A 22,696-nucleotide genomic window follows, 5' to 3' on the forward strand; every position below is an offset into this window, starting at 1 on the left:
ATTCGGTCAAAATCTATAAACATTTAGGACTAAACCGAGAACGTCGAAACATTTGGAACCAAACCAGAAGAAAGTCAAACATTTAGGACTGAACAATGATGTATTAGAAGATTCACAATTAAAAGAAGTCATTTAAGATGCGTGGACAATGAATTACAAAAGAACCCATAAAAAAACTATTTATTTAATTTGCTAACTTAAACGAGCAAGAGCAACATTCATAATTAAAAGTCGTATATTTATACGGAAAAAAATAAATAAATAAAATGTATGTATGTATGTATCTATATTGATTGTATGAATTTATGTATGTGTTAGACTTATGCAAACATGTATTATTTATAGCATTTATATCTATTTGGTCACTTCATTGTCACTTAATTAGTTCTTGGCGTATACATGGATGTACCTTATTGAAATATTGCTAATGCCTTAATTGGCCTAATTATTTTTCCAAACATGCATGTGCTTATGGAAAGCAGAAGGCAAAGAGATATTTCCCACTATTCCAAGTTGGATGGAGCCTTGCCAGGCCAATCGAAAATCCATGTCCGATGTAAATGCAGCCGTAGCTGGCGGACGCTCCCCCGTACACGGTGGCTCCGGTGTTATACGACCATATGATAGCACCGGTTGTAGCATCCATGGCATATACAGGTCCGGTAGGCGCCACGGAAGCCGCAAACAAGACTCCATTCACTATTGTCACTGGCCCGTGCGCGGTTTCGTTGCTCGGATCAGCGGTGGTCCAAAGAATCTGGCCTGTTTTGGCGTCCATTGCCACCCACCCGCCGGCGGTGGTGGTTTGAGCGGACGGCTTGAGCGTAAAGGGGAGCCTATTACCGTTAACAATATTTGTATAAACCCGTTTTCCATCGGTGGCGGCACCCCATACCCCTCCTCCTTCCACAGATCCAGGGCCTGCTTTCTGTAATATAAATATATATGTACAAGCCAACCAAAAACACACTTGAGCGCAACACATTATATATCTCTTCCCAAATGAAAAAGTTAAGTTGAAACAAAATTAGAAAAAGATGGATCAAAATTACAAATTAACAGGACTAAAAAGAATTTAAAAAAATACAAATTAAAAGACAAAAAATGTAATTTCTCCGAGCCGATATGGCGCTATTGGTTCTTAATTTGTCGAAATTGGTTTCTGTATAATAATTAGGATTTTTTAAAGGGGTAATTGCATACATCACCCCTGTTAAATATCGAGATTGCTAAAAAATCACTATAAAAAAATAATGATTTACTAGCTCCCTATGTTTTTTAATCTTGAACATGTACCTCCTTGTGTTTTCAAAATTTGAGCACATAACCCCTTGCTCGTACGTATTTTCAGGGATATTTGTGCACAAAATTTGAAAACACAAGAGGTTTATAGTCACGAGGAGTTTTTAGTAATCTCATGATTTCACAGGGATAATATATGCAATTATACATTTTTTAAATTAAATAGATTTAATGCGATATTCGTCAAAGTTCTCAATTTCATCCGGGTATATTAGCAATATCATTTAAGCACTCTGGCAAAATCAGCCATATGTGGCTTGCAAAAAAAAAAAAAAAAAAAAAAATTAGTCATATGTGCAAAAAAAATGTCTACATACAAAAAGGAGAAATAATTTTTTTGATCCACTAACTTGTTCAATTTTAGTTTTTGGTTCATTAAGTATTTAAAATTTGATTTTAGTAAACTAACTTAATTTTATTTTCAACTATTTTGGTTCAATTGCTGATGTGACACCGAAAAATACTAACGTGACAACAGAAAGTGACGATGTGACTTTGGAAAATGCTGACTTGTGAAGCTAAACACGTCAACAATTGGACCAAAATAGTCAAAAATTAAAGTTAGTTTACCAAAATCAAACCTTAAAAAATTAATGGATCAAAACCCAAATAATAGACAAGTTAATGCAATAAAAAAAAATCATTTTCCCACGTGAAAATAACATGAATTTTGATCAACTTGAAGACCAAAATGGTGTTTAGAAAAATTACCGTGCTCCAAACTATATCACTGTTGTTGCGATCCAAAGCCCATGCGAAGCCACTTTTCTGCACCGCCGCCACAATATCACGCAGTCTACCATTTGAAAAAATGGTCAGCAGCATCGGCGCCTCTCCAAAATCAGCGTCGAGGTTCGGGCCTGTGGGACAATCCGGGTTATTCGGAATCAGGCACGCAAAGTTGAAAACGTCATAACTATCAAGTCGCTTCGCCCAAACAATCCTCCCTGAAATAATGTCCAATGCCAAAAAGGAATCAAAGTGAATATCAGGCCCGATACACGGATCAGGGCCCGTCGGTGGGCTAGTTTGATTATTCAATCGGGCCTGACACTGTTGTACAGAAGCTGGAGCATTGTAAAGCTGGCCAGTTCCTACAAAGACAAGGCCTCTTGCTATATCGATGGAGGGGCTGCTGCCCCATATAGATGCCCCGGAATATCCTCCAAACGTGCCGCCGTTATCCGGGAGTGTGTAGGTCTGCCACAAAATCGTCCCGGTCCTTACGTCTAGCTTCGCTAGGCTTCCACGGAACGTGCAGCATGGTCCGCCGTTCGGCACTGGTAGTGCTATGGATGATACTCCAACATATAATCCCCTGGATACACAGATTTGCTTCAATGCTTGCGCAGAAATTTTGATCCTTTCACATTCCATATAAAAAAAAAGGAAACTGTATTTTTGGTCTGAAACATTTTTTGTCATTCTATTTCGATGTTATCAAATTTCAATTTTGATATAGTCAGTTTTTTTATTTCTCAATTTGAGTTATTTTTTAGGGGAAATTGCATATATCACCCTTGTGAAATTTCGTGTTAGCTAATAACCTTCTGTAAAAAAAATTTAAGCTAATAACCCCCTGTGATTCTAGATTTGTAGCATACACACCCCTTCTGGCTAAAAAATGACGAAAATGCCCTTAACTTTTATGAACTATTTAATTTATCATTTATTTTATGTAGGGATATTTTCGTCATTTTTTAACTGAAAAGGGTGTGTATGCTACAAATTTAGAATCACAGGGGGTTATTAGCTTAAAAAATTTTCACAGGGGGTTATTAGCTAACACGGGATTTCACAAGGATAATATATGCAATTTTTCCTATTTTTTACTGGGAATGTTGACTGACATTGTACACATCAGCTTTGCATTTGTTTCAAATTAGAAAAATGAGTAAAATTGTCAAAAAAAATGATAATAATAATAAGATAACAGTTTAAGGTAAGTGTTTGGAGAGAACTTTTAGGAAACACTTCTCAGCTTTTTCTTAACAAAATTTAACAAATTTTCAAAATTTTATTAAAAAAAGCTGAAAAGTACTTTCTAGAAGTTCTCCCAAGTACTGTCTAAAACTGACTCGATGAATTATAAATTAACCAACCCCAAGTAAACTGTTCCAGATTGAGTGATTAGGCTGAGGGGACCTGGATCCAACCAAGTGGACCACACGAGCTGCCCAGTGGCTCGTCTCACCGCGATCACATAAGCCGGTCCATAGATCCCGACAATCAAGAGATCATCAGCCACGACCGGGGTGGCACGTGCCACCGTTACGTTCACGATTTGTCCTTGGGGAGGTATGCCTGTCAACTGGCCCAAATTTTGTTTCCATACGAGTGCCCCAGTAAAAGCATTCACCGCATAAAGGTTCCCATTCCATGAAGGAAAATAGACCACCCCGTTAGCTACCGCCGGCGTGGCACTTATGTCGAATCCTGCGTCGAAACGCCATCGTAGTTGCAATCCCTTCACCGTGATTGGATTGATTATAACTTCATCAACGGCGTTCCTTCTGTTTGTTATGTCACGTCCATGATTAAACCACTGCAATTGAAAATCATTGAAATCAAAATCTGTCTACAAATTAAATAAATAAATCAAGAATTCGTTTTGATTTTTGGCTTACTTCTGCAGAAGATTTGTCTGATAATAAAAGTAGAGATAAGAATGGAAGAAGGTAAACAAGAATGCAATTAATAAAACTCATAATTGACTTAAGTATCCTAGAATGGAAATGCTATTTATAATGATCAAGTTAGAGTACGAACATATAACGTCCACTAATGTGAAGGACCAACAAGAACAAGTAGGGCGGCCAACTCTATTAAATGTTGCTATTAAGAAACAACATAAAAAACATGCAACAATGGTTATAAATTTTGTGAGACGATTTCCCAGTCTCATCCAACTCATGATAATTATTACTTTTAGTTGTAAAAAATATTACTTTAATTTTCACTGCATGTATGATTAACTAATTATATTTGTTTGATATAAATCCGTGAGATTATCTCATATGATACTTATATTAGATAAATATTAGTCTATAAAATTGTCTTAACATTTATTTATAAAATATTTCGTCACGTGCTCGGGCCACGGCATGATAGAGTTGAAAATGAAATCGAAATATTTGTCAACAACTTAGTCCTTGCACCATCTTTACGTACGAACCCAGAGCCAAACTTTGGTCGACTTCGCCAAAATAAGCGAGCAATTGCCCCCTTTGACATGCACCGATGATTTATTTTGGATGGAATATTGGCATTTGATCATGCTTTCTATTTATTTTGGACTCAAAAATATTTAACAAAATTTTGAAAAAGTAATTTTATCTCTTATATATGTTTTCTAGTAATAATTTTTTTCCCAATCTAGTTTAGATTGATCAACAAAACGTGAAGTAAGCATGTTTATTTCATTTTCGAAACTTTTGAAGATATAATAATCAACTAAAGTAGAAGGTTTCATGGATGTCAGGATTAGGACATTGTACTAATTGCCATTTTTTTATTAAAAAAAAACACTTTTTGTTTTTATTTTTGTTTTTTGGTCATAATTGGTAATGTGAATTCATTGAATCTAATAGTTTCCATTGAAATTAAGAAATACAATTATCCATTGGGCATTTGAAGTTATCTCCGTCTCAGTCTCATGGCTTGTCCGAGTTTTCACAAAATTAAGAAAGTACTGTTTGGAAATGTAGGTTAATATATATATATATAGTAATTTTCAGCTGCCCAACCATTTCTGCCCAACTCGTCCCCGACCACTAAAACTCACTACCGGGTTTTAGTTGTTTTTTTTAAAAAAAATTCGTATCACTAAAACCCACTACCGGGTTTTTGTTTTCGGGGATGAGTTGGGCATCATTAGTTGGGCAGTTGAAAATTTATATATATATATATATGTATGTATATATGTATGTATGTATGTATGTATGTATGTATGTATGTATGTATGTATGTATGTATGTATGTATTTATGTATATGTATGTATATATGTATATGTATATGTACGTATAAATGTCATCATGTCTTTATATAATGAAGATTTTAATAAGATAAAAAAAAATCATGTGTTATTAGTTAATAATAGATTAAATTATTTTGGTACACGAACTATTGCTAAAATGTTATTGATACATTAACTATTGAAAATGATTTGATTAATTTATACATGATAAACTCAAAAGTCAATTTCTCCTTTTACTTAAATTGATTTTAAAGCCAATATTGTTTTTTAATTCATTAGATACATATTTCTCTTTTTAAATTATTTTATTGAATAAAATTGTAACAATAAATTCATATTTACTATACTACAATAAATTTAAAAAAGTTGCATATTGTGCATCCGAAAAAATATTTAATATGAACTTAAAAATAATATATTTAACATTAAATTTGCATATCATAAATGAAAAGAGTAATATACATATATCATTGGAAAAAAATAGGCAGCATATGGAGGTCGGAACACCAACATAACATCATGTGAATCTTTACTATTGTCTCGATTTGTACGATAATAATTGCCAAAAAAATTTTTACCTGGTTAGAAATTTCTGATAAATTACATTATTTTTAAATTTTATTTTAATTAAATATTTTAATATAAAATTATTATTTTATTTTTTTTATAAATATAATAAACTATATTTTAACTTTGTATATTGTTGCGTGTTTTTCGCTCGCAAGCGCACGATGTCAAGTTATAATACAGGAATTTAAGTCCAGATCGTTCCCACGGAGAATGAATAAATGATATTATATCAAATATTTGCAACTAATATAATCCTAATCCTATGTAGAGCTACGAAGTTGATTTGATTTTTATAAAACTAAATTTTGCAAGAAACAAAACTAAATAACTACGAGTTCACGAGAAAAAATTCAATAAGTGATGAATGCTAGAGGTTCGACTTCACTTGACTGTACACCACAATTTATTTCTAATGATTGTTCAATTATAAAATCTTTTAGTTTATTAGCCAAGAATCCCTATTATTTTCTACTACCTCTCTCGAGTGTCAAGCAGAAATTCGTATTCAATAACAAACTCAATATCTCTATCAAAGTTCAATTATTAAATCCGTTAAATAGCACAAGAATTCTTATAACGACTTCTATGGAGTTATATGCCTCTCGAACAGTATAAACACCAAGGATGTATTTTCCTATGTCGTATTCAAAATCTCCTCTCTCGAGTGATAGATTCTAAATAAAATATCATTCAATCTATGGCCAGTAAATTGAAAGCATTAAGATCAGGAAAACACACATAAACTGTGTGAAGAAATTTAAATATATAAATTAAAATATGTCAATCATGGGTTCCAGTCAAGATTCGTCTACCTCTAGACTAAGAAATTAGTTCATAACGCAATTCAAGATCAAATAACTCATGTATTTCCAACAATCCATAAACTAAGAAAAACAGAGTTCAAAGAGAAACTAGAACGAATTAGAATGAAGCTTCTCCGTCGCCGGATGCCGCCGTCTTCCGTCTTCGTACCGAATTCTCAAGCTCTTGTGCACTTCCAATCGCTCAATAGCCGTCTTATGCTCTGAAAAATTCTCTCTAACCCTCGTATCCCCCAGAATCAGCCTTAAAATCCTTTCTTAAACTCGATCAAAAACTTTCCAAATTTTAGGATTGCGCAGCGCTGGAGCGCTAGTCATTGGCGCTGGAGCGCCCGTCCAATTTCCTCAACAGCGCTGGAGCGCTGGTTTGATAGCGCTGGAGCGCTATTTCTTCGACTTTTCACCCTTCGGAAAGCTCCGTGTAGCGCTGGAGCGCTTGGCTTGTAGCGCTGGGGCGCTAGTCTGGGCAATTTTATTTCTTTTTTTTCAACTCTTTTTTCACCTCCTTTTCACTTCTTTTGGCCGATTAAAATGAATAACACTTAAATTCCTGCAAACAACACAAACAACAAGGAAAATGCATAATATCGCTCAAAACACAACAAAAGCCAAGCTAAATCATATAAAATATAAGTGCATAAATTGCACTCATCAAATCCCCCCAAACTTGAAATTTTGCTAGTCCCGAGCAAAACAAAACAACACAAACAAAATACTAAGACGCACAGGGAATTAAAAACACACAAGAAAAAAGTAAAACTTATTAACCCAACTGGCCTCAGATGTTCAACAATTAATCTATGTGTAGCTAATTTTCTCAAGAGTTCTCGTGTGTGTGTGATTAGCCAATCTTGTCTACCCACCTAACTTTCGGTCAAATCATGCAATCAGTAAGCCTCAAAGAGTCATTAACCCCGCTCTCTAGTTTCAACACACTCTCCACCAAGTTCAACCGTTACTCCCAAAGATCAACAGGACTTATCAGGGAGTTCTTTTAGGCAAGCACTTTTTATAGCAGAGAAGTATCCATAGTCAATGTAAGCATATAAGATTCAAGCAAAGAGAATTGGATATTTATAATTTTCTGCGGTATTGAGTAGGCTAGGTTTATCAGTTGCAGGGCATTGTCAGATATTTGTCTGACTCCTCTACTCCATACATTCTACACCTTTTTGCATTTTCTTTGGACTCAAATTTCAGTCCATTTTCAATGCCTCCCCTCACCTTACTTTCTCCATCTTTTTCTATCTTTTCTTTTTCATCCAATTGGATTTTTCTTTTTTTTTTCTTTTTTTTTTTCGCAAGGCTACAAATGAAAGACTAACAAATCAAAGGCTTGCAGGCTCAAAAACAAAGTTGCCTAAATCATTTCTCTGTTTGTAAAAATCTACCTCAGTTTCGAGTATGTATCACCAAAGTTAAGAATCAAATCAGCTAATCTTCTCACAAAATCCACACAATTTTCTCTACTTATCAGGAGTATCGACAGTCAAGGCTATAGTGCAGAAAAAGTAAGAACTCAAGATCCAATGTCGCCAATACTAGATTATATTTTCTTTTCTTTTTTTTTTTCAACTTCATCGTCATAGGCCATTTTTCTTTTTCTTTTCTCATTTTCATATTTTTGTTTTTGTTTTCTCAAATAAACAACCACACCACCGAACACAGAAAACATTAAAATAAAACGAACAACTGAACAATAAAACTGACACAAAACAAAACAAGCAAAAACAAAATGCGAACGAGAACTAAAAACACAGATGCAGGAACTAGTGACTGATTCAGCATGCAACAACAACTATCCAAATTTCATACTACGTTTCAACCCAACCACTTTCGCCAATCCAACAATTCAACAACCACATAAACATCAAACATTGTACATCCAAATCACAACCAACATAATAGTTCAAGACCCCCCCAAACTTAGATTCGTGCATTGTCCCTAATGTACAATGAATCGATAAAAGAACAAGGGAAGACACGTACCTATGGCGACGACCATCAGTGGTCATCGCCCATGTCATCATCCTGGGGTTGCCACGTAGGAGGTGGGGGAAACTGCGGATCCTCACTGGAGCCAGGAAAGCGCTGGGCTAGAGTCGTCGTGAAATCCACCATATAATCCATGAAAATATCAGTCCGACGACAATGAAGGTCTAGCCACTGCTCCACTCGCGTCAATCGCTCATCAAAATGCTCATACGCTCCAGTAAGTGGTAGTGGTGGTGGCTGGCTGCTACTCGTCGGGCGATCTCGAGGTGCGGCTGCTCGCGGAGGGGGTGGTATATTCTCTCGTGTAGTCCCAGTAATAGGTCCTTGAACCTTAAAAAGCTCTTCATCTGCACCCCATGTAACGCCAGCATGTGCACAAAGCGCGGTGAACAGAGCAGGGTGCGGCAATCCACCAGTCGTGGTGCCCTTTACCGCCGAAATAATGGAATCCTGAATGATGTTCCCCAAGTTCACCGTCTTTCCTGTGACAATACAGTAAGTCAGCACAGCCCGTTTCGCTGTCACCTCAGAAGTGTGGCCAGTGGGCAGCACATGAGCAGCTATCAGAAAAAACCAAGACCTCGCGTCTTACTTCATTTTCCCGGAAGGAAAATGTACCACTGCTTCATTCTTCATCTTCCATTGTGCCCCTTCTTCACAAAGAGTGGCAATAATCTCATCATAGTCCACATCACTCGCCTTGAATGCCGAATACTCATCCTCATCTATAGATGGCATACCATAGAGGGTATTAATGGTGTGCCCATCAAATGCCACTCGCTTACCTTGCACTAGAACATGGAATTGCTCATGCTTACATTTTAGATTGGCATAAAATTCCCGGACCAAAGAAATCACAGCATCACCGGGATGTTGGACAAAATTCGTCCATCTTCGCGCAACAGCTGCTTGTCGCACATCCCACAAAGGTAGAGGAGAATTAGGATCAAACCCTCTTTCTCTAACCATGCTCTTGCTCACCATGAGAGAATAATTCTTGGCGGCCTCTTCATCCCAAAACCGATGGGCATCGAAAGTACCGGACGAAGATGCACCCTGCTTTTGTTTCTTTCTCGGAGCCATTACAATAGTGCAATCTCAATTGAACCAAGCAATACTTCAACACAACAGTACACCACCGCCCACTATGCCGCTTAATCTCCAACCAATCTAAACAATTTACCACGCCGCACAACCAACAATAACAAGTCTACCAACCCGATATAACCGCACAAATCGCAAATCTTCAGCAGAACAACAATGTCACATACATTGGCCCTTCCAATAACAAATAAGCAAATACTATGCATCACCTAATGATCAACATCCAATCCATGTACGAATTTCTCACAACAATTTCGGATGATCAATTCTAAAAGCACCTTAAACATGTAAATAAGAATCAGCACGGAGCCCTTCCAAAAGAAAAAATCGGCAGAATTTTTTTTTCAGCCCCAAAATGTTCAATTTACCTCGGCTGGTGTCGAGTCCGGCGGAATAGAGAAATTTTGACAAGATATAGAACAACTCGGCTTCGCCCCTCAATGAATTCGAAGCTCACTTCTTTGACATAAATAATAGAAATCGACGCCCCTTTTCTCGAAATCCCTAGCTGCGAAAATATTGAAACCCGGATGACAAAAATTCGAACAAGATGCGAGGAAAGGATGAATTTGTGCGATGTATGGTGTAGCCGAGAGTTTCAGGTGGGAGTTTTTCTCGAATTGCAAGGGCCAATTGCTTGGAGGCGGCGAACAAGGCTAGAAAATTTGAAGATTATGACTGAATGAATTCTGAGATCCCCTTTTATTTTTCAAAATTTTCGCGATAGCGCTGGAGCGCTATATAAGTGGCGCTGGAGCGCTATATGCAGAGCGCTGGGGCGCTAAACGTTCGTCCTTGATGATACAGAACAGCGCTGGAGCGCTATATGGGGAGCGCTGGAGCGCTATATCTTCGACTTTGATGCTCACATAAGAGCGCTGGAGCGCCGAAAAGATAGCGCTGGAGCGCGAAACTTTCGACTTTTCTAAAAAAAATCCAACGTAAGAACAGCGCTGGAGCGCTATATGGAGAGCGCTGGAGCGCTATATTCTCGAATTTCATACTCCAAAATGTGATTTTTGTGAAGAACAGAACCTGCAATAAAACTCCGAATTAGGACCAAAATTAGTAAAATAACTGAAATTTCAATAAAAGTAACTAAAAAAAATAAAATAAAATAAAACAAAATTTTAAAAAAATAATAAATTTGGGTTGCCTCCCAAAGAGCGCTTGGTTTATCGTCGTCAGCCCGACTTTGCTGGAGTGTTTATGCAGGGTCTATCAAGGCAACTTTCTCCATGTTCCGCACTTCATTGCCAAAATAATGTTTCAACCTCTGCCCATTGACTTGGAATGTCTGACCATCTTGACAGCTCAGTTCAATGGCGCCATAGGAATGCACTTTCACCACGGTGAACGGACCAGACCATCTTGATTTTAACTTACCTGGAAATAAGCGGAGACGAGAGTTAAATAATAATACATGTTGTCCAGGCTCGAACTCCCTCTTCAGTAATATTTTGTCATGCCACTTTTTGGTTTGTTCTTTGTAGAGCTTGGCATTTTCGTAAGAATGATTACGAAACTCCTCAATCTCATGCAACTGCAACAATCGCTCTTCTCCAGCAGCTTTCATATCAAAATTCAACTTTTTCACCGCCCAATACGCTCGATGCTCTAACTCCACTGGCAGATGGCATGCTTTACCAAAGACCAACCTGTATGGAGACATGCCAATAGGAGTTTTGAACGCGGTCCGGTATGCCCATAGTGCATCATCCAACTTAACTGCCCAATCCTTCCGGTTCGTGTTGACAGTCTTTTCCAGAATTTGCTTAATTTCCCGGTTGGATACTTCAGCTTGCCCATTTGTTTGTGGATGGTATGCACATGCCACTTTATGCCTAACACCATATTTTGTCAGCAATGAATTAAAGATTTAATTGCAAAAATGCGTACCTTCATCACTGATAATGGCCCTTGGTGTTCCAAACCTCGTGAAAATATTTTTCTGCACAAACTGCACCACTACACGAGCATCATTAGTGGAGGTGGCGATTGCTTCCACCCATTTCGAAACATAATCAACAGCCAATAAAATATACGATTGCCCAAAGGATATAGGAAATGGTCCCATAAAATCAATACCCCACACATCAAATAATTCAACCTCTAAAATATTTGTGAGCGGTAATTCATGACGCCTAGATATATTCCCCATCCTTTGACATCTATCACATGATTTTACCAAGGTATAACTGTCTTTGAATAAATTTGTCCAATAAAAACCAGACTGAAGTACCTTGGCGGCTGTCCGTGTGGCACCAAAGTGACCACCATACGGTGCAGAATGACATTGTTCCAAAATCTCTTTTGCTTCAGCTTCATCCACGCATCTCCTTATCACTTGGTCCGAACACTTCTTGTACACAAACGGATCATCCCACAGATAAAACTTGACATCATGAAAGAATTTTTTCCTTTGGTGATGATTGAGATCTGGAGGCATAACACCACACGAAAGAAAATTAGCAAAATCTGCAAACCAAGGAAGTTTAGAATTTACCTCAAAAAGATGTTCATCAGGAAATTGCTCCTTAATGAGTTCATGTTCAACTTTTTCTTCCAACTCCAAGAGAGACAGATGATCCGCTACTAAATTTTCACTCCCTTTCTTGTCTCTAATTTCGAAATCAAACTCTTGTAGTAAGAGTATCCACCGAATCAATCTTGGCTTGGCATCCTTCTTGGCAAAGAGATAACGAATAGCTGCATGGTCAGTATAAACAATTACTTTTGAGCCTATGAGATACGACCTGAATTTGTCGAAGGAGAACACCACAGCCAGCATCTCTTTTTCAGTAGTGGTGTAATTTTGTTGTGCTCCGTCAAGAGTGCGGCTGGCGTAGTAAATCGCTCGAAACATCTTATCTTTTCGTTGTCCCAAAACTGCTCCTACAACATAATCGCTGGCATCACACATTACTTCAAACGGCTCCTTCCAGTCAGGCACAATCATAATAGGCGCAGAAATTAGTGCCTCCTTGATTTTCGTGAACGCCTGCAAACACGCATTATCAAATATAAATGATGTATCTTTTTCTAACAAATTACATAAAGGCTTAGTAATTTTAGAAAAATCTTTAATAAAGCGACGATAAAACCCGGCGTGTCCCAAGAAACTTCTAATGGTTTTCACATTATTTGGCGGTGGTAGCTTTTCAATCGCAACCACTTTTGCTCGATCCACCTCAAGCCCATTAGATGACACTTTATGCCCAAGTACGATGCCTTCTTGCACCATGAAGTGGCATTTTTCCCAGTTAAGCACTAGATTTTTCTCTTGACAACGCTGCAAAACAAGGGTCAGATTGTGCAAACAATGATCAAACGAAGACCCAAACACAGAAAAATCATCCATAAAAATTTCCATGACTTCTTCCACCATGTCGGAAAAAATTGCCATCATGCACCGCTGAAAAGTAGCCGGTGCATTACACAAACCAAATGGCATTCTCCTAAAAGCATAAGTACCATAGGGACATGTGAAAGTTGTTTTCTCTTGATCCTCTAGCGCTATAGCAATTTGATTATAGCCAGAATAGCCATCTAAAAAACAGTAATGTTTATAACCTGCCAACCTGTGAAGCATCTGATCAATAAAAGGAAGAGGAAAATGATCTTTTCTAGTAGCCTTATTCAACCTTCTATAATCAATGCAAACTCTCCAACCAGTAACAGTACGAGTTGAAATCAACTCGTTTTTCTCATTTTTAACTACAGTCATACCTCCCTTTTTCGGCACAACCTGTACTGGTGACACCCAAGAACTGTCAGAAATAGCATAAATAATACCCGCATTCAATAATTTCAACACCTCAGCTTTTACCACTTCTTTCATCGCAGGATTTAACCTCCTTTGATGATCAACATAGGGATTATATGCCTCCTCCATTAAAATCTTATGCATGCAAATATTGGGACTAATTCCCTTGATATCAGAAATTGACCAACCCAACGCAGATTTAAATTTTCTCAAAACTCTTAATAATTTATCTTTTTCATCATGAGTAAGAGAAGATGAAATAATTACCGGGTTAGTCGAATTTTCTCCCAAAAATGCATAACATAAATGACCAGGCAGTTCTTTCAATTCAGGAGTAGAAACTGATACCTCTTTTCGACTTCCGAAGACAATGATTCAATTTTTTCTTGGCCATCTTTTTCCTTTGGCAAACTTTCAAGAGCGAGAAATTGCTCTCTAAGTTCCCAATCATCCCCATCAAATTGGGTTATGGAATTAATTAAGAACCTCGCCAAAACGTCCTCCAATTCCAATCCTGCACAAAAATTATTCTCATAAGAATTAGATAAATCAATGCGATTACAAGAATGTACCTCCTCTTGGTATTTCATGGTTTTATAGATATTGAAAGTGACAGCATCACCACCAACTCGTAGAGTTAGTTCACCCTCCTGCACATCAATTAACGCTCTGCCAGTCGCCAAGAATGGTCTCCCCAAAATTAGAGGGACATCTTGATCTTCTTCCATGTCAAGCACTACAAAGTCAGCAGGAAAAATAAACTTATCTACTTTTACCAGTACATCTTCCACAACTCCTCTAGGATAAGTAAGAGAACGATCAGCCAATTGCAGAGTAATCGTGGTTGGTTTCACCTCGCCAAGCTCCAAAGACCTGAAAATAGACAAAGGCATTAAATTAATACTTGCACCTAAATCACATAATGCCCTATTAACAGTCGCACCACCAATAATACAAGGAATAGTGAAACTCCCTGGGTCTTTCAGTTTCTGTGGCAATTTCTTTTGTAGGATGGCGCTGCACTCCTCTGTCAACTTCACTGTTTCAAACTCTTCAAGCTTTCTCTTCCTAGCCATCACATCTTTCATGAATTTAGCATAGTGTGGCATCTGCTCCAAAGCATCAGCGAATGGAATATTGATATGAATTTTCTTGAAAATGTCAAGAAACTTAGAAAACCTCTCATCTAACACTTTCTTCTTGAACCGCTGAGGATATGGTAGAACAGCTTTTGACACAAGCGGTTTCTCAGGAACAACTGCAGACTTGCTGGAAGTTTTGCTATCAGAATTTTCGGACTCCACCACAATCTCATCAACTTCCTCATCATCCACTGCCTTTGGATTATCAATCCCAATTTCTTTACCACTTCTAAGAGTAACAACCTTACATTTCTCCCTAGGATTAACCTCAGTATTGCTAGGAAACACACATCTCTGCTGATTATTCAATGCATTAGCCAGTTGACCAATTTGTGTTTCAAGATTTTTCATAGAAGCGCTCATATTGGTCAAGTGTGTCTCCATACTGTCAAGCCTATTTTCATTCCTCTTAAATCTTGTGGATGATTCTGCAATAAAACTACCCACCAAATCTTCCAACGATGCCTTACCCTCACCATTCTGAGTATTGAACCCCGGTGGAGGATTCAACACATTCTTATTGTTTGCATAAGAAAAATTCTCGTGATTACGCAAACTAGGATGATACTAATTGGGTACAGGATTACCTCGATAATTGTTGTAATTCCTGTTGTTCACATATGGAGCTTGCTCCACACTCTCAAATCCATCAGCAGAATTTACGGCAGTCGCCAGTGATGCTGTCTCATTAGAACTTTGATTCCCTTTGGTCAGTGCAGCCAACTGTGTAGAAATAGTAGCCATCTGAGCGGTCAAAGCAGTGAATGCATCCACTTCATGAATTCCAGCAGCAGGCTTCCTTATTTCAGATCTCTCACTCGGCCACTGATAACTGTTAACAGTCATTTGCTCAAGCATCTCATAAGCCTGTTCAGGAAATTTAGAAAATATCGAACCTCCAGCTGCAGCATCCACATAAATACGAGTTGGCCCATTCAAACCATTGTAGAATAATTCAATCTGTTCCCAGTCCGGAAAATTATGGTTTGGACACTTTCTAAGCAACTCCTTGTACCGCTCCCAGGCTTCATACAACTGCTCAAAATCTTGCTGTTTGAATGTAGTAATCTCTATTTTCAACTGAGCCGACTTAGCAGGTGGAAAATACTTAGCCAGAAATTTGGAAGCCATATCATCCCATGTAGTGATACTCCCAAGAGGTAGTGATTGCAACCAACTACGAGCATTGTCCCTAAGAGAGAACGGGAACAATCGTAGTTTGATGGTGTCCTCAGTAACACCATGAATTTTTACTGTGTCAGCAATCTCCAAAAAAGTGCGCAGGTGCAAATTTGGATCTTCAGTAGCTGCACCCCTGAACTGATTCTGCTGCACCATATTAATCAGAGCTGGCTTCAATTCAAAGTTATTTGCCGTGATGTTCTGCCGAGCAATCCCAGAATAATGTGTATTGATCACCGGTCGAAAGTGATCTCTGATCGGCACCTGAGCATTATTGACAGCTCTTTCCCTTTATCTTTCTTCAGCCATTTGTTGCAACTCTTCTCTTCTAGCTTTTCGCAAAGCTTTAGCAGTTTTCTCGATTTCCGGATCAAAGAGCAGTGAGTCGTAACTTTGGCTTTTTCGCATAAACTGCATAGACAAAAATAAAAAAAAATTTAAAATTAGAACCAAAAAATAAAATAAAATGCTCTAAATCAAAATTAAGACTAATTAGCACAATTTAATATAAATCAAATAAAATTCATTCCCCGGCAACGGCGCCAAAAACTTGTTGCGTGTTTTTCGCTCGCAAGCGCACGATGTCAAGTTATAATACAGGAATTTAAGTCCAGATCGTTCCCACGGAGAATGAATAAATGATATTATATCAAATATTTGCAACTAATATAATCGTAATCCTATGTAGAGCTACGAAGTTGATTTGATTTTTATAAAACTAAATTTTGCAAGAAACAAAACTAAATAACTACGAGTTCACGAGAAAAAATTCAATAAGTGATGAATGCTAGAGGTTCGACTTCACTTGACTGTACACCACAATTTATTTCTAATGATTGTTCAATTATAAAATCTTCTAGTTTATTAGCCAAGAATCCCTATTATTTTCTACTACCTCTCTCGAGTGTCAAGCAGAAATTCGTATTTAATAACAAACTCAATATCTCTATCAAAGTTCAATTATTAAATCCGTTAAATAGCACAAGAATTCTTATAACGACTTCTATGGAGTTATATGCCTCTCGAACAGTATAAACACCAAGGATGTATTTTCCTATGTCGTATTCAAAATCTCCTCTCTCGAGTGATAGATTCTAAATAAAATATCATTCAATCTATGACCAGTAAATTGAAAGCATTAAGATCAGGAAAACACACATAAACTGTGTGAAGAAATTTAAATATATAAATTAAAATATGTCAATCATGGGTTCCAGTCAAGATTCGTCTACCTCTAGACTAAGAAATTAGTTCATAACGCAATTCAAGATCAAATAACTCATGTATTTCCAACAATCCATAAACTAAGAAAAACAGAATTCAAAGAGAAACTAGAATGAATTAGAATGAAGCTTCTCCGTCGCCGGATGCCGCCGTCTTCCGTCTTCGTACCGAATTCTCAAGCTCTTGTGCACTTCCAATCGCTCAATAGCCGTCTTATGCTCTGAAAAATTCTCTCTAACCCTCGTATCCCCCAGAATCAGCCTTAAAATCCTTTCTTAAACTCGATCAAAAACTTTCCAAATTTTAGGATTGCGCAGCGCTGGAGCGCTAGTCATTGGCGCTGGAGCGCCCGTCCAATTTCCTCAACAGCGCTGGAGCGCTGGTTTGATAGCGCTGGAGCGCTATTTCTTCGACTTTTCACCCTTCGGAAAGCTCCGTGTAGCGCTGGAGCGCTTGGCTTGTAGCGCTGGGGCGCTAGTCTGGGCAATTTTATTTCTTTTTTTTCAACTCTTTTTTCACCTCCTTTTCACTTCTTTTGGCCGATTAAAATGAATAACACTTAAATTCCTGCAAACAACACAAACAACAAGGAAAATGCATAATATCGCTCAAAACACAACAAAAGCCAAGCTAAATCATATAAAATATAAGTGCATAAATTGCACTCATCATATATTCTGATTTATTGATGAATGGTAATTTTATAAATATAAATGTTAATATTATAACATAGATAAAGAGAAGAAACATTATCATATATTTATAAAAAAATTTATATATATTTTTAATTTATTTATCAGTTGTTATATTATATATATCTATATATATGTGTGTGTATGTTTTTATTAATTAATATTTATAATTTTTTATATCATGAATACGTTATATTTATTATAATACAAGATTTAAATAAATTAATGTAACTCTATGATTATAGTTGTAATCAATAAAATAATTTTTAAAAATAAAATGTGTATATATTTGAATTTAACAATAATATTTGACTTCAAAATAATTTAAATAAATGATAAAATTGACTTTATAACTTGATCATATATCAATTAAACCATTTTCAATAGTCCATGTACCAATTTGACATTTTATCAATACCAAATGAATTTTACTCGTTAGTAATATTAATTTAGTATGAGTAAATTAATTCGTAAAAAAAAGTTGGAAAAAGAACAATAGATATGGATACTTGACTATAAAATTGAGCCAAAATTAAAAAAAAATCAAGCCTAAATTACTAGGAACGATGGAGTAATCAAATTATAAGCATAAAATAATGTGTGAATAAAAATATAGGATAATTTAGTAAGACTTTGAAGATTATATATTTGCCTTTATAAATTAAAAGAATTTTAAAACCCATTTATCATTAATTTTAAGTGTAACAAGTGGAATGCGAATATACGATTAACAACAATTCGAGAGTGAAATATCATTACACTAATAATAAATAAGGATAAGGAAGATTGACAAAGATAATAAATGTGGACAATAAATAGGTAGAAGTAGCAGCTATTCGATATTCAACCTTACGCGTTGAAAAATTCAAAACTCACTTATTTCATAATTTCAAGAAAACGTGCATTTCAAATTTAAATTCGCCATAATGAATCTTTATTTTATTTTAATGACGGAGGCGTCAACAGTATAAGTTGACATTTGAATTTTCAAAATTTATAAAATAAAAATATATATTATATATATTCAACAATCAAATATTCTATTCAATTACCCAAATCATGCATCCTGATAGAATAAAATAATTCACTCATTTAAGTTTTGATTTTTCTTCAATTAAGGGATTTTCATATATTCTTTAATTGATTTATTTCTTATCTAGAATAGGCAAGATTGTATAAATGACTCTATGTATCGTGTAAATCTTCAATGCAAATACAATATTTACATTCACATGATATCAGCCTAAGCAACTGAAATCCTTAAAACTCTCCTCTCTCTCATCTCACGTTTGGTCCGGCCCTCTCCATGGCTACATCACATTCTGCTTCATCATCTATAAACACTGACACCCTTCCCTTCGCCACCTTAATTCACATGCTTACTATCAAGCTTTCTTCGTCCAACTATCTTCTTTGGCGAAGCCAAGTTTACCCTATCCTAATCGGTCAAGGACTCATGAATCTCATTGACGGAACTCGTCCGGCACCACCCACAGAAATCATCACGGATGAAAAATCAGTGCCAAATCTGGCATATCGCTCCTGGCTCATTGACGATCAAAGGCTCGTTAGTCTTCTTTTTTCCTCTCTCACTGAAGAAGCGACGTCTGTCGTTGTTGGCTGCACCACTGCTCAATCCGTTTGGCTTGCCTTGGAGAATCATTTCAGTCACCAATCTAAGGCTCGTGAATTTCGTCTCAAATGTCAACTTCAATCGCTCCAGAAAGGTGACCGGTCTGTCGCAGATTTTGGCCGCGCCTTTAAACTTGTTTGTGACCAATTGTCTGCTATTGGATGTCTTGTTGACGATACGGATAAGATACATCTTTACTTGAAAGGTTTGGGTGCCGCTTATTCAAGTTTTTCAGCCACTCAGATGGCCATGACTCCGCTGCCCTCCTTCACGGATCTTCTTAATAATGCCGAGACTTGGGATCAATTTCAGCAAGGGCTCGAAATCCCTTCACCATCTCCAGTGGCATTTGCCATGACTACTGCCTCCAAACCACATGCCTTCTCTGCTCCTTCTCGTGGTTCTGGAAACAGCCAGAAACATGGTGGCCGTGGCACTAGTCAGAAACGACAGCCTCACTGCCAAATTTTTCGAACTAATGGTCATTATGCAAACAACTGTCCCGACCGTTTCAATCGAAGTATTGTGGCTCCTTCCGCTAATCTTGCATAGGCTTTCTCTCCTGCGTGCTCTATTATGGATCAGCCTGCCTCTGACTGGTATCTGGACACAGGAGCATCGGCTCATATGACTCCTGCTTCTGATCAATTGACCTCCTCCAAGCCATATTCAGGTTTGGATACTGTCGTTGTTGGCAATGGTGCTTTATTATCTATCACTCGTATTGGTTCATGCTCTATTACTGATTCAATTAATCTATCTGAGGTGTTGGTTGTTCCGGGGCTCACTAAAAATTTGCTATCTGTAAGCAAGTTGACATCTGATTCCCCAGTTGATGTGATTTTTTATTGATAACTGTTTTACGGTTCAGCATCGAGTTACTCGGAAAACTCTGGCTCGAGGAAGTCGTAGGCATGGTCTCTACATTTTGGATGCTCCTAGGTTGGCATTAGTTGCTGCTCTTCGGCCCATAGCATCTTTTGAATTATGGCACTCCAGACTTGGTCATGTTTCATTTGATGTCATTTCTCTTTTAAATAAATTGGGTCTCATATCTGTTACTGCTTTATTACCCAAACCTTTACTTTGTGACTCTTGTGAGCAAGCTAAAAGTTAGCGTTTACCTTTTGTTTTGAATGAAAAACGGTCATCTTCTGTTTTGGATCTTATACATTGTGATTTGTGGGGACCTGCGCCCGTTACTTCTGGGTCTAATTTCCGATATTATGTTATTTTTGTGGATGATTTCTGGAGGTTTACATGGCTTTATCCTTTACGACAAAAATCTGAATTTTACGAAGTGTTACTTCAATTTCATACCTTCGTTGAAAATCAATTTTCTTGTCGTATCAAAACCTTTCATAGTGACGGAGGCACTGAATTTACAAACAATAGGGTGCAAAATTTCTTTCGTCAATCAGGCATCAGACACATTCTTTCTTGTCCATACACACCGGCTCAAAATGGACGGGCAGAGCGTAATCATAGACATATAACTGAAACTGATCTTGCTATGTTGTTTCATTCTCACATGCCTATGAAATTTTGGGTTGAGGCTTTCAGCAGTGCTGTATATGTTATAAATCGTTTGCCAACCACGGTGCTAAATGGCAAATCACCATTTGAGTTGTTGTTCTATAATGCTCCAAATTTTGAGAACTTTCATCCTTTCTGCTGTCGGGTATATCCATGTCTCAGAGATTATGCTGCACATAAATTTGAGCCTAGAAGCAAAACTTGTGTTTTTATGGGCTAAAGCAGCTCTCATAAGGGGTTTCGTTGCTATGATCCTATATCCTTCCGCGTCTATATATCTCGACATGCAAAATTTGATGAATCTTTTTTTCCGTTCTCTAAATTGCCTAACATGTCTGTCTCTGCCTCACTGCCTGTCTCGGAATTTTTTGAACCAGCTCGGATATGTGTTTCTCATGCTCATGGTCAGACTCCATCCTCGTCTCCTTGTACCATCTATTCTCACGAGTCACTTCCTACATCTCCAGCCGTTCTCCATATACCTACTCCAAACGACCATCATGTTCCTATACATGAGATTGATGTATCTGATCCTGAACATCTTGATGCAAACCCCCCTGCTGCGTCTCTTTCTCCTTCTAGCATTCTAGTTCCGACTCCTGCGATTACCACCACCTCGACGCATCCCATGCAAACTCGGGGGAAGTCGGGTATCGTTAAAACCAAGCATATCCCCTCCTATGCCTGCACCAAACTATTTACTGCTCTTGTTGCAGTTAGTGTGCCCCGTGGTATCAAGTCTGCATTAAAGTATCCAGAATGGTTGGTCGCTATGAATGAGGAGCTTTCTGCTTTGTCATCAAATCAAACGTGGGATCTTGTGCCTCGGCCCCCAGACACAAATATTGTTGGTTTGAAATGGGTTTTTTGAACTAAATTTCTCGCTGATGGTTCCATTGATCGTCATAAAGCACGCCTTGTTGCACAAGGTTTCACTCAACTCCCAGGATTCGATTATTCCCATACCTTCAGTCATGTGGTTCGGGCATCTACTGTAAGAATTGTTCTATCTCTAGCTGTTTTACACCATTGTCCTCTTCATCAGCTCGACGTCAAAAATGCTTTTCTGAATGGTGTTCTGTAAAAGCCTGTCTTCATGGAAAAACCATCTGGGTTTATCGATTCTCAATTTTTGAATCACGTTTGTCGTCTTAAAAAGGCATTATATGGGCTCAAACAAGCTCCACGTGCATGGTTTCAACGACTGAGTGATTTTCTGTTAAGCATTGGGTTCTTCTGTAGCAAATCTGATTCATCCTTATTCATATACATCCGAGAACCAACTATTTTATATCTTTTGGTGTATGTTGATGATTTTATCTTGACAGGAAATTCTTCCAAAAGTCTGCAGTTGTTCATCTCTCGTCTTCGTCAGGAATTCGCCATCAAGGACTTGGGGAAACTTAATTATTTCTTGGGACTTGAAGTAACCTATAATTCTTCTGGAATCTTTTTAAATCAATCAAAATATGCTGGTGATATTCTCCAAAGAGCGTCTCTTGAAGATTCCAAACCTGTTTTCACTCCTTTAGTTGCAGGTTGCAGCTCCCTACGGATGGAAAATTATTTGATGATCCTACACTCTATCGCTCTTTAGTAGGCGCTCTCCAATATCTCACGATCACTAGACCAAATTTATCCTTTGCAGTAAATCTTGTCAGTCAGCACCTACAAAGTCCGACTATTGAGCATTTTCAGGCTTTAAAGCGCATCCTTCGCTATGTGAAACACACTCCATCTTTCGGTCTTTCT

At 37.4% G+C, this 22,696-nt stretch overlaps 1 protein-coding gene and 1 non-coding gene across 2 annotated transcripts; one reads left to right on the plus strand and one right to left on the minus strand.

Annotated features, from left to right (window-relative positions):
* Positions 1–265: 265 nt before the first annotated feature.
* Positions 266–4,010, minus strand: LOC140871983 (uncharacterized). The gene is made up of 4 exons (XM_073274721.1): positions 3,930–4,010; positions 3,405–3,847; positions 2,014–2,620; positions 266–928 (listed from the first exon to the last, which is right to left on the minus strand). The coding sequence occupies exons 1-4, from the start codon at positions 4,008–4,010 to the stop codon at positions 470–472; spliced, it is 1,590 nt and encodes a 529-aa protein (XP_073130822.1). The 3' UTR covers positions 266–469.
* An 11,643-nt stretch (positions 4,011–15,653) lies between these two features.
* Positions 15,654–15,759, plus strand: LOC140872379 (small nucleolar RNA R71). Its single transcript, XR_012147799.1, has one exon. It is a non-coding gene; the product is annotated as a small nucleolar RNA R71 (small nucleolar RNA).
* The last annotated feature ends 6,937 nt before the right edge of the window (positions 15,760–22,696 follow it).

The sequence above is a fragment of the Henckelia pumila genome, unplaced genomic scaffold (genome assembly GCF_033568475.1).
Source record: "Henckelia pumila isolate YLH828 unplaced genomic scaffold, ASM3356847v2 CTG_461:::fragment_3, whole genome shotgun sequence".
NCBI lineage: Eukaryota > Viridiplantae > Streptophyta > Magnoliopsida > Lamiales > Gesneriaceae > Henckelia > Henckelia pumila.

Coding starts and splice junctions, on each gene's coding strand:
- LOC140871983 (XM_073274721.1), bottom strand. CDS start 4,010: ATGAGTTTTATTAATTGCATTCTTGTTTACCTTCTTCCATTCTTATCT. Junction 3,848..3,929: donor CAGACAAATCTTCTGCAGAA/GTAAGCCAAAAA, acceptor TTTCAATTGCAG/TGGTTTAATCATGGACGTGA. Junction 929..2,013: donor GTGATATAGTTTGGAGCACG/GTAATTTTTCTA, acceptor TTTATATTACAG/AAAGCAGGCCCTGGATCTGT.